Genomic DNA, 13,182 nt, shown 5'->3' on the forward strand with positions numbered 1-13,182 from the left:
GGAGGTAAACTTGTTACTTGGGATAGCAAGAGACAAACTACTGTAGCAAGATCTAGTACTAAAGTGGAATATCAAGCTATGGCTCACATTGTGACTAAGCTTGTGGCTGAAGCCACTTATGTCAAAGATGGGGTTCTTGGTAACGAAGCAATACGTGTGTTTTGTGATAATCAAGTTGCACTTATATTGATAGAAATCCAGTGTTTCATGACAGGGCAAAGCATATAGAAATTGACTGTCATTTTGTGAGGGATGTTGCCTTGAAGAAGGTCATGAGGACTCTCATTGTGAAACCTGTCAATCAGTTGTGATGTTTCATGAAGCCTTTATTTAAGCCCACCTTGCCATGGTTTTAAATCGCAGTTGTGGGTAGTGTAACGTAATGATAACGGGTGTAAGGGGAAGTGGTCGTAGCGGATGATACATGATGGGAAGCGGTGTAACGGCCGCGAATTTTTTTTAAGCATGCACAACCTTGTGCACATTTAAGCTTTTAGCCCTTCTTAGAAAGAGTTTTAGTGTATTTTCGATCCTTTCATTCAAGTAACTAAGTTATTTGGTAAGGGCAACAAGTTTACATTTGTTTTAAACCACCATTGATAGAAAAATTACATATGTGCGTGTGTATTTATACTTCTCATTGTCCTTATCCATGATAAATATGTATGCTAAATTAATTAATAGAACAAAATACATTATACACTCCATTAATCTATTAGGCACATAAGACATACGAATAATACAAATATAAAATAGCTAGAAAAGAAAGAAGGTTGAAGTTGAAAAATATAGAACATAAATATCACATTACTAATATTATCAAAATAAAATATTTTCCTAACAAGTTAGTATTTTCAAATTGTTAATTAATGCATCTATCGTGAGTATTTAAAGAAATAGTAAATTTTGTATCATTGTCATTCTCATAATCTTTTCCCCCTCTCGCCACACAGTATATTGAGAATGATTTATGAAAGAGAGGGAAAAAGTGAGAAAAAAAAGTAAAATATAAAATAATTTTTTTGGTGTAACAATCCTGTAGCGGTTACGTAATGGTTGTAGCGTCCTTTACGTAACGATTGCAGTCCGTAATGGCCGTGATTTTTCTTCCCACCGATTTCGCGGTGTGAAACAGTATCGGTAACCCAAAAAACTGTTACATAACAGCGTTACGTAATGGTCGCAGCCGTTATTTAAAACCAACCCTTGCTAATGTTTGTTACAAGCTGGGGTTAGGTGATATTTATACATCTTCAGCTTGAGGGGAAATTGTTAAAGGATAATATGTTATCTTAATAAGTATGTTATGTTAATGGGGTACTTTTGTCCTTTAAGACTTTATTACTATTAATATATTAGACAGCAGACCTGGAGCTGTGCATAGACTCCAGGAAACTGCTGCTCAGTTCTTTCCTCTATTTTTCTCTTCTTCTCCACTTCTCTTCTTCTCTCCTCCATCTCTAAATTTACAACTATTAAATACATGAAAAGTACTTAAAGAAAAGGGCTTCTGTCTGCTGAAGAACCTAACCAACATTATTAACAGTAAGTAATAAAAAGAACAAATAAAATAGTAACAAAAGAGGAAGGGGGGGAGAAGGAGGAAGAGAACTTTGTGATGAAGGCATCAACAACAATGACAAAAAAACACATCCTGAGATAGTTTGGTGAGTAATTGTTTTAAATGCTTCTTCATGTGGCTTTATATATACAAGAATATCAAGACAAGTACAAAATGGTGAACCAAAAAATTCAAAATTTTGGACCAAAATGACATAAACTTGAAACGTTATTGGTTTTCATGTCAAAATATAACAGAATTTGAAATTTCAACCACAGCAATGAAATAAAACAAGTATTTAAAAGTCACATAGTTTCACCAAAAAATAAACAAATATATTCACTTTTTTACCATCAGTACAAGGGCACACTTACAAAAACAGATGCCAGCACACCTGATAATCATACCTTAAAAATGCTAAAAGGCATCTGCTTCTGGACACGAAAACTCCTAACTTTATCATGATCCACCAGATCAAAATATATGTCTCCTCCAATCTGCTCCACAAGGTCAACATCTCGTGCAACCTGGAACATAAATAAAATGGAAATTAGACATGTATAACAGTAATGCTGAAATCGACGCTTGTCAATAGAATAAAGGTTGGAAGTGGCAACCTTTATTATAGTATAAAGGTGGGCCTCCGCTTTTTCTTTCTTTTTGTGCTCTTTTTCTTCTTGCTCTTTCTTCAATCTCTCCTGTGGCAGCCATTGAAAGTAATCAGGCAAAAATTTCCAGAAAGAAAAAAAAAAAAATCACACATCAAACAATATAATCATATGCTTGGACAACACATTACCCTGACATGAACAGCAATGTCCTTCTCATCCACATTACAGATTATTTTGTCCTTGTCACTTTCACGTATGTACACCAGCATATAGGCATTTGAATATTTTGTAAATTTAAATGGAGTGTTGTTGAAACCAGGATTTGTCGGTGGTAACTGTTACATCATAACATACAAAAGTAAGAAACTGATTTGGGGCAAACTGACGAACAAAGATATTTATATTAATCAGAAGCAAAGCTTGCGAAAAGATTACCTCTTCTTCCCCACCATACTGCTCTTCCAGTGCTCTCTTCATATCCTCTTTTGTCACTCTTTCATCATCAAACTTATACCTAAAATGTCACAGCTTCTTAAAAGTATAAGTTCTTATGTTTTATTTTTCAAAAGAAAAAGGAGATTTGTTCAGGACTTCAAGCGAGAAGATAATACAAAGGGGAGGACAAGGGATTCTCAAAGCAAAAACAAAACAAAGGGTGAAAAAAAAACCCTCTCAAAAACTAAAACAAATATTACATCAGGCAAGCCTTCCAATCACACTGCCAATCACCCAAAGAAATACCCCCAGAAGCACAGAAAGAAAGAGCCAAAAAGAGGATAGAAACACTATTCTATCCCAAATCGAAAAAGGAGCATATTTATCTTGAAGATACTCTATTTCTTCCTATCCATAACACTCAAAGAATCACAAAACAAGCACATCTCCACAAACTTCTCTTCGTCCCTCTCCCAAACCTATGACAACTCAACCTGCAGAAAAGCTTTCCCTATTTCTAGGCACAGCCACACCTTGCCAAAACACCAAATATACAACTCCAATGGAGCATAGTAATTCACCATGAAGAATGATGTAAATTGTTCTCCTGTGAGGACTTGCACATAGTACATATGTTTGGACAACAAGCCTTGTAAGGTCTCTTCACCTACAACAAATCACTGGTATTAAGTCTACTGCAAATCGAAGTCCGGGATAAACAATTAATTAAAGAAGATTCAGTATTTTCCCCAATAAATCTTTCCAGAAAGAAAGTAGGAGCAGAGGAGTCTTTCAGCAAATGTATCAAAAAGGATTTGAAAGAAAAAATACTAGAACTATCCCCCATCTAAACCATCACATCTGCCCTCAAATGAGGGATGAAATGAGCCACCTCCAATAGATGAGCTAACTCCTCCACTTCCCTATCATGGAGATCTCTAAAGAATGAAAATCCCAAGAAATATAACCATCATCCACTGAGAGAAGAAACAGATGCATTATGAAGCTACAACATTCTATGAAGCTTAGGAAAAGAAACAAAGGGACCATTCCTAACCCATTCCCAGTAGATGAAACATTTCAAAATTTATAAGGACGGGAAAAGTAAGCCAAAGAGATTAACTTGCATGGGCTTTTATGTGTAGGATAAATACCTTCTCCAGCATAAAATAACAGGTACCAAAGAAATCTCCTACTAAACCTCTGCCAGATAAAATCAAGTTCCAAAAGAATCTCCATAATCATTTACCTATCAAGAAAATGTTTTTGGACACCAACTTTCCAAAGCATAAACCTCCCTCCACTTTAGGCTGATCAATGACATCCCCAAGTGACCAAATAATCTCTTTGCCCATTCACAACACCCAATCACAAAAAAAAAACCCACACAATTTCTCAATTAGTGTCACAGCTACAGGAATCCTAAACAAAAACATAAAATTAAAAAGAAAACTAAAAATACTAGAAGAGATAACATTTGTAATATGGCTGACAAGAATATAAACTCTTTACAACCCCTATAGATGACCCTAGATGCCTACCCACTACTTTTATCCATACTAATCTTCAAAGAAAACAAACTCATAAATCTATCAACAATAAAAGTATTTCTCAAAAATCACTAGCAATATTTTCTAAGAAAAAACAGTGTCATCCACAAACTGAGAATAAGAGACCTCCACTCCCTCTCTGCCAACTCTGTGACCCTTAGATGTCTGCAGCCCCTGTGCTCGCACCAGTTGTCTACTTAACACATCAACCACGTGATCTTAAGGCCTTCGGATCCGGAGTAAATCACGTGCATCAACCCCGTTCAAAGTCAGAGTCCAGATAAAATCTGAATCTTGAAAAGAACTTTAGCCTTCCAAACAATGCAGGTCTAAGGGGAAAAACTAGGTATGGGATATTCAAGGGGATGAAGAAAGAAAGACTTGTGGAAAAAATATATGCAATTGCCCTCCGACATTCTCTTGTCTCCCCTCAGTGGACAAGGCAAAAAGATTCAAGTTATTGAGTAAGAGGTAAGGTTGTCAATCTCACTTTTTTTCAGATTCCCAAAAAAGTGGAAATCCCCAAGAAAGAAAGCCCCTCTCAGAAGTAAATAAAAAAATAAATAAAGGTGTTGGTAGATGCATTGTGAAGGGAGCAAAGCTTAAACAACTGAGGCATCACCAACTCCAACGAAACCTCTCCCACCCAAGGATCCTCCCAAAAATGAACCAATTACCATTACCCACTTTGAAATGGGTGAGAAGAAAGAAAAGACTAGCAATGTGAAACTTGAGATTCTATGGGCTAGCATGATAAACAAAGACACCTTCTCTAGAGTCCCACCCATTCTAATGAACCCAATACTCACTTTAAATCACCTTATGCCATAGGAATATACCTCCAAGAGGAACCCTCCACAACTATTTTCCAATTAAAGATATGTTCTTGGAAACCACGTTCCCCCCCTAGCCCCAATCTGGGTCCATCAAATACTTCCCAGCTAATGAGGTGATCTCTCCTAATCTCCATATAAACTGACGAATAGAAAGTCACACGTCACCCTCTCAAGAATATTAGCCACGCTTTTTGGGCACTCTAAAAAGAGAGAGAGTGGATAGGGGGGTTGAGAGGGCAGCACCAATGACGGTGGTATGACCCCCATAGACAAATACCCCCTTTTCCACCCCTTCAACCTCCTCCCAACCCTTTCAGACACAAGATCCAAAAAACCCACAAAATTAGAATTTCCTCCAAGGAGGCCTAGATAGGATAAAGGTTATTCCACAATAGTGCAACCCACCATGGCCTTAAACCCCTCCAAATCATGAAATCTTTTGTTTTTTTGAAGATTTTGAACAAGATAAGAGCCTTTCAAAATTTCTCGACATTGTCCTCGAGAAACATCAGTATCATCAGCAAATTGGAGACGAGACACTTCACCTCCCTGCCAACGACTCACACGCAATCTGTGCATATATGAGAGCATCCTACTTAGGACATCTGTCAATTGGGTGAACAAAAATAGAGACAACATAACCCTTGCCTAAGCCCTCGAGAAGCTCTAATCCACTATCTCAGCTTCCCATCGACAACAATAGAAATGTTGGTTGAGAACAGGCACCCTCTTATCCATCTCTGTCACACCTTCCTAAAACTTTTTGTACACATTATGTTATCTAGAAAACCCAAATAAACCCAATCATAAGCCCTCTTGAAGTCCAGCTTAAAGATGAGGCCTCCTCCTGATCCAACTCCTCACAGCCCCTACCAACTTTTTGGCACCACAACCATATCCAAGATTTGTGCATATTTAATAAAGGCAGATCGAGTCGTGGTAACTATATCTCCCAAAAACCTCTCCCAAACTCTTAGATAAGACTTGAGACAAATTCTTATAAGGGCTAGTGACACGCTGATAGGCATGAAATCCTTCATCCTCGATGATTTCTCCTTCTTTGGGATGAGAGTTAAGAAATTAGAGTTTACATTGTTACACACCACCCTACTTCTATAGGATTCCTTAAAATAAAAATTAAAAAATGAATAAAATAAATAAAAAGAGATTAACAAAGGAAAGAAGGAAGGAAGGAAATCATTACATCCTCTTGCAACGTCTCCTATTCTCCTGAGAAAGGTCATTGTAAAACCATGAAGGCCGGGGGCTTTCTCCCTACACATGTCAAACAATATCTTTTTAACTTCTTCAACTTCAAAAGGCCTCTCAAGCCAGTGAGCTGACGTAGTATCAATGGAACTCCAATCCAAACCTCCAACCTCAGTCTACTTAAGCATCCCACCACAAATAGGTTTTCATAAAAATGTGTAATCTCCACCCAAAATCTGTGTATGACCCCTAACCTAGCCCAAGAACCCAAGTCCAGCTCCTTAAAATTCTTCCTCCCTTTCCCATTAGCCACTCCATTAAAGTGTGATGACCCACTTGATTTTTAGCACTAGCTCACGACATCCCTTAATAACAACACCTCCAAATAATTACAAAGCCTAGCCTCCTCATCTAATGAACCACACTCCAGCCTATCCAAACCAGCAATTTCACCAAAGGTGTTATTTTTAGTCTCTTTTAACATTCTCAAAAACCTCTTTATTCCATTGTTTTAGCTTCATCTACACGAATTTAAGTTTTCTCATCAATTTTAATCCCTCCTATCCTAGAACTAGACACTCCCCCCCACCAAACCCTCACACACTCCATGAATGAGGGTTGCGTCAACCACATGTTCTCAAATCTAATCAATGTGGGACCCCATTGAATAAGGTGGGAGTCAAAAGCATTTGTCAATGATCTAAGACATGCCTCGCAAGGTCTCCTACATAACATATGGACAGGTGTCTTCCCACATTTATAAAGAGGAATCTACTAATAAATAAGGAAGCATGTCTATTTCCTAATGCTATCCAGGCGAGACGACTCAATCTAAAAGGAATATCTTAAAGCCCACAGTCCCAAATCAAGAGACTAAACCTCCGCACACTAAGAATGACCCTAGAGCCCCTTAGTTTATCCGTAGAACTGCAAACAATATTGAAACTGCCCAAACCACCCATTGTGGGCTATAGAAAGTAGAAAAAATCAACTCACTCCTCAAAGAAAGTCTTGTGGAGAGGAGGAATTTGGACCATTAATGGATGAAAAACACCACTACCACCACTCCCAAAAACCTCTAAGAACAAACAAAATCGAAAGGGAGAAAGACCCTACTATACAATCCTTCAGAAAAGCCACCCTTGCATCCTGAATTACAATTTGACCACTTGACACACTTGAGGTGGGGAGAATCATCCAAATTGTCCATTTTTTCCATTTGATTCCTAAATGTAACAAATCAAGAAAGCATCAACTTCTTGAAGTTTAGTCTCTCAAAGAAAAGTATGTCTGGTTTAGTCTTATGGATTAGTTCCTTAACCATTCTTCTTTTACTAGCTCCACCTAAACCTCTAACGTTCGAAGACACAATCTTCATTTGAAACTCTTCTAGGCTCGGACAACCTGCCTCCCTTCTCATAATTAACTGAAGATGCAAGTCACTCCAACGTGCTACTCAATTTCTTATATTTTTGCCTAACTTCAAGCTCTTCTATCCTCAACCTAACTATCTCCCCACTGGAATTCACTAGAGTCAACCCAACTCATCTAAAAGCTGATGTTGGGGCCCCTTGGGGCCTCCCAAGCCCATCAAGATGCCTCACCCAAAGCCTAGACCACTTGGGTGCATGTTAACAAGGACAAGAAAGATAGAACAATGGGCACTTCAAGCACTGGTGCTACCGACAATAAAAAGAAACAGAGGCAAGTACTAGGGAGTATGGGGACCTCGCAAGATGAAAACTTTGTGCGCATGACTAGAACTTGAAACAATTGTTAGAGGTTTACAAGCGAGTGAAGTTAAAGATGGAGACAAGCAATCAAATTAGACAAAAAGGCAAGCAGATCACGGTTTTGAAGCCTTGACCAGACCTACTAGTCATGGTTCTAAATTTCCATGAAATTGTTTAATCTCCGTCAAAATTTCCTCTTTCCATCACCCTCAAAATTGGAATGGCAGCAGATTTCTATCTTACAAAACTTCCATCGAAATTTCAACGAATCATCCAAAATTTATTGAAATCTTGTAATTTTAACGAAACCTATCAAAATTTTAATTAAATTTCCCTAGAATTCAAATGTTAGATTTTGATGCAAAGTGTAATCCCCCTCTTAATTTATCTTCTTGTTTAATTGAGAAAAAATGATTATTACAAGGGATTTTCAAATTATATGAAAAATTGATCTTATAACAACATTTAATTCAATCATTCGTCTATATTATGTCTATCCATAATAAATAAAATTTTATTGATTTATGAAGTTCATTATAGTAACCGAATATGCTTAATACACGTGTTAAATGACACCAATTTTACCTCATACACAACACAGATGTATATTAGCCCTAAAACTTACCTTACTATATCTATTAACCGTTTCTAAAGTTCCATAAAAGAATTCCATGCTTCAATACTAATTTCCATTGTTTTTTTTTTTTTTCAAATCAAATCAAAATTGACATCGAACTCAAATTTTTTGTACTTTTGGAGCTTTGAAGTTTTAACACAAGACCTTGCATCTAGTCCAACCTAGTTGGATTGGAGCCAACCACCCCACTAGCCTAGATAAGTCAGAGAACTGAAAATTTCACAAATCAACATTAACCCGATCCGACTTGGGCAACTCAGTTTAAACAAGTCAAACTCGGTGATTTGATCAAGATGTCCAACCTCTTTTATATATATATAAGGGATAGAGCACGGAATTCATTCCCATGGTGAATTGATCCCCTGACCATAAGGGAAGAGAGGAAGAAGCTTACCACCAAGCCAACAACACTTGCATGCTATAGTTGAATGAATATATATATATAAAATACAGATATTGCATATATCTAAATACATATACATACATAAAGGACATCCCAAAGCCACAAGGCTCCTAGCTTTGCAAGGGTAGGGGGAAGGCCATCACAGTGTACACAGCCTTACCCTGCTTTAATGGAAAGAACCTATTACTTTTGACTCAAACTCATGATTGATCGGTTATGAAGAAGCCTCATACACATTTTTTTAAGGAAAAATTATTTTCAAAATTAACCAAGTAAACTTAATCTATGTTTAATACCTTGGATTTGGATTTGTCTAAATTTGGGTAAAAATGTAATAGAAATTTTGCATTAAGTTTCACCCAAGTCCATAAAAACTTAAATATATGAGGCATGAAATCCATTCCTAAAAGTAATTTTTATTGGATCAAATAATCTCTATCAGTCTTAATTCAGATTAACTACTTCTTAATATCATCATCATCACCATTAAATCCTCTTTGAAATATATACATACATACAGACATACATATATACACACACACATATTTGTCACTAGTTCGACCATTGGGTTGGCCCACTAGTTTGACTAGTCTTACCAACCCAATGGGTTCATCAAGTCGGTCACCGACAAGCATACTCTTCGAACTTCGATTGGGATGATTCAAGTCTTTACACTCATATGAACCTAATACCAATGGATTGTTGATTAAGCACTAGTAGAAGAATGAAGGGATGTTTGGCAAATATGAACCAAAACAAATTGAAAGTGATTTTGAGGCTTTCTGAGGAGCTGAAGTTAGGATTGTGTACGGGCAGTATGACAAAGATGGTGGTAGTTATTTTCAAGTAGATACAAGTTCAAATGATGTTTCAAATCAAGAAAAATAGGGTATTTTCCATCGGAACCCAACTTGCCGTCAAGGCATTTTTTGATTTGTCCTTGGTCTTCAACTCCAACCATAACAATGATCTTCCAAAGGTTCATCAAGTAAACAAAGTCTCTTCTAACACTACTCAGCTAGATTTAATGTTGCCCCAAACAAATATTTCATCACCTTTGTGCCATAAGGAATCTTAACATGGGGGTCTTCCAAAATGGTGGAGTTCTTAAGAGGACGAGAGGTATATACGTATAATTTTGTTTAAGCTTTCGACTCTTCAAACTGAACCAATCAACTCATTCATTTCTTTTCTCTCTTCCTTTTTCTTTTTTTTTTTGCTGGGGGGCCCCCGGGGGGGGGGGGGGGGGCTCTTTCTTGGGATTTGAACTTTGGTAGGAATCTCAATGAAAGAGAGGTTGCTGGATCACTTTTCTTCTTCCATTAGTGGAGGGTGATTCTTTCGGTTTGTTTTTCTTCAAAACATTTTTTTCATACACCTTTTAAAAACCCCTTCTCTATTTTTTTTTTCCTTAAAGCCACATCATTTGGAAGGCTATGGTTTTTCCGAAGATTCATATTCAGACTTTCAACTATAAACAAGAACAATACGCATGACAAGAAAGCCTTACATGCCTCTTGGTTTGCTTGATGTGCCACTCCAACAAAACGAGCGACATCTTTTCCTCCATTTTCAGTGTGGCAATCCACCAATGGAATGCTCTCTTCTCTTGCTTTGGTGGTTCCCTCGGACTGTGAGAGATCTTTACTCGTAAAACGAGGTTTTGGCCTTTTGACTCAAGTAGAAAGGCCTGCATCTTGTGGATTGGTGCAATCCTGCTATGACCCTTTCGAACGAGAGGGGGATGCAAGAACATTCAACAGCTGTACAACTTCTCCTTGTCTTTTATGGGATAGAGTGGTGTTCTTGACTTCCTTTTGGGCCCATTTGTTGGAATTTCTCAGGGTTTATCATTCTCCGAAATTCAAAGAGACTGGAAGTCAGCTGTGTTCTAATCTTTTTGGTTGTTGCTCTTTGTTATTGAAGGACACCTTATCCTCATTTATTGTACTTTGTTTTGGTCCTTAACAAATTTTTCTCTAGTCTAAAATTTTTTTTCCTTCTAAATTTAGGTGAAGTATGTCAAATCTTCCTCAATTTTTAATTTTAAAAATGCAATTTCACTATTATAGCACTATCTCTTCTATAGGAGTCGATGTCATATTTGTAACACCAACACTTTTTGGACACTTCTCATATATGCATCCAAGACTTCACATGTCCATTTTAAAAATGTACTTTTAAGGTCGACATTTCTCTGCCACTTCTCAGGGCACTCATTGGACACTACTACGCTTTTTGAACATGTCCAAGAGGTATAATAATGCAATCTACTATGACTTTATTTAAATCTATTCATTGAAGTAATAATTAGAAAAGAATAACACTACAGCTTTAGGGTTTTCAAAAAAACCTATAATAAGCTTATTTTCAATGGAAGAAGTCTTTCATTGAGAATTTTAACAAATTATGAAAAAAAAAAAAAAAAGATGAAAATGTATTTATTAGATTCTTTATATAGAGTAGCTTATAAATATTAAAATTCAATAAATGTCATATTATGCATTGCATAATTTTAGTTAGCATCCTTTTGATACACTATATATGTGTCCTAATGTTATAGTTGCAAAGAAACTATAAATTCTCATAAAAACTTCAAGTATTATAAACTCAACCATGATAATATATTATCAATTTCTTCTAAAAACATCTGAATTAATATTACAAATTACCTAAATATAGTACTCAATATTATTCACTTGCAATCACAAGCAGTGCACATGACATATTTACCATAAAAGCGTGCTGAGCACCATGACCATCATATAAGCATTCAGTCAAAAAAACCTAAGCATGTGTGCACATGAGTTGAAGTGCAAGCACCACAAGGTTAGAAGAAGGGCATCAGAGTCTAGGAATAAGGGGCATACCAGTGATCAGAAAGAGTTGGCCTTATAAAAGCATAATAATGTCCACCATGCACCCCACCACTGTGAACTAAAACACTGCAAACAAACTCAAAATCATAAGAATGTTACAATACTCTGCGCTAAAGAGCCAAATAACTGTATGGAATCATCACAAGCAATCCATCACTGAAGCATCAGCAAGCCAAGATTTGCCATCTGCATTGTTACAAAACTCAATGTAGAGGAGAGGAAAAAAATTTTTGAGAAAGACAAGCTACAACTAATGAAGCCTACGGATGTCTTTCTATAAATATACTTTCCTTTAGGCATCCTCAACCCCTCTCTAGTAAACACTTCAATTTTGCACTTCCTAGATTTATAAATTTGAGCTATTTGGCCATGGTCCTTGTATCCCTCTCCAACCCCACCCCCCTCTCCTCACAACCAAAAAAGGGCATAGTTGACTTTACTTTTTCAAATAAATCATTTACTTCATCAAAAAAACAAAAATCTTCACCTTCTTCAGGAGAAAAAAAAAAAAGAATTAATGACATCCTCAAGTCAATCAATTAAAACATAGAAATGTACAATTTTTTTTTGTCAAACAATCAATGCATTACTTCAGTCAAATAAAACTTGCTATTGCCAACCCATAATTCAGGACACAACATAAGCAAGGATCTACTGTACTCATCAATAATATAAAAAGCAAACCAAAAAAATTCCACAGATACACCATTTCTTGCAAGATGTAACCAACAGACATTAGTAATTAAAAGTAGTTCCCAGTGAAAAAAAAAATTCATCTAAAGATACACATCAATTTGTATCTGATGTGATTACTGTAGATAGCTGAATATCCCTTGTTATTTTATCCAGTGAAAAAAAAAAAAATCATCTAAAGATACAGATCAATTGGTATCTGATGTGATTACTGTAGATAGCTGAATATCCTTTGTTATTTTATCTAGTATCCAGTCATAAATAACATAGCCCGACCACTTTTTTAGATAAAATGTAGGTTGATAAATCTCCTGGAGAAACGGTAAGTGATATAATCCAGATTGCAGTAGCGCTAACATTGTGGATACCTGTGAAGAGTGTAAAGATTGCGAACAGTCCTATTGGCTTCAGGAGATAAATATTTGCCATTCTCACAATCAAGATCAAGTTGCAAAGGAAACTCGTATCGATCATTTATCTGCATGAGATCATAAGAACATTTAAATTTTTTGCCAAGAGAAGAAACAAAACACTTTTGAAAGAAGTTGTGCACTTAAGTCCAGAGACTTCAGTTAAATGCTCACTATCTAGAATATTGTTTTTTTTCATCAGCAAAGAGAAAATTATATTAGCAA

General features: G+C 36.4%; 1 protein-coding gene across 5 annotated transcripts in view; it reads right to left on the minus strand.

Annotated features, from left to right (window-relative positions):
• Positions 1-13,182, minus strand: part of LOC131149134 (ubiquitin C-terminal hydrolase 12-like) — a 106,127-nt gene that overhangs the window by 54,334 nt on the left and 38,611 nt on the right. For all 5 annotated transcript variants that reach the window (XM_058099259.1, XM_058099258.1, XM_058099257.1 and 2 more), the window contains exons 10-15: positions 12,916-13,025; positions 11,846-11,920; positions 2,608-2,686; positions 2,361-2,507; positions 2,179-2,259; positions 1,969-2,088 (exon numbers count right to left, since the gene is read on the minus strand). In XM_058099259.1, coding sequence (XP_057955242.1) covers positions 1,969-2,088; positions 2,179-2,259; positions 2,361-2,507; positions 2,608-2,686; positions 11,846-11,920; positions 12,916-13,025 — 612 coding nt within the window. The remainder of the gene's footprint in view (positions 1-1,968; positions 2,089-2,178; positions 2,260-2,360; positions 2,508-2,607; positions 2,687-11,845; positions 11,921-12,915; positions 13,026-13,182) is intronic.

This window comes from Malania oleifera, chromosome 2, assembly GCF_029873635.1.
Source record: "Malania oleifera isolate guangnan ecotype guangnan chromosome 2, ASM2987363v1, whole genome shotgun sequence".
In the NCBI taxonomy this organism is placed as follows: domain Eukaryota; kingdom Viridiplantae; phylum Streptophyta; class Magnoliopsida; order Santalales; family Ximeniaceae; genus Malania; species Malania oleifera.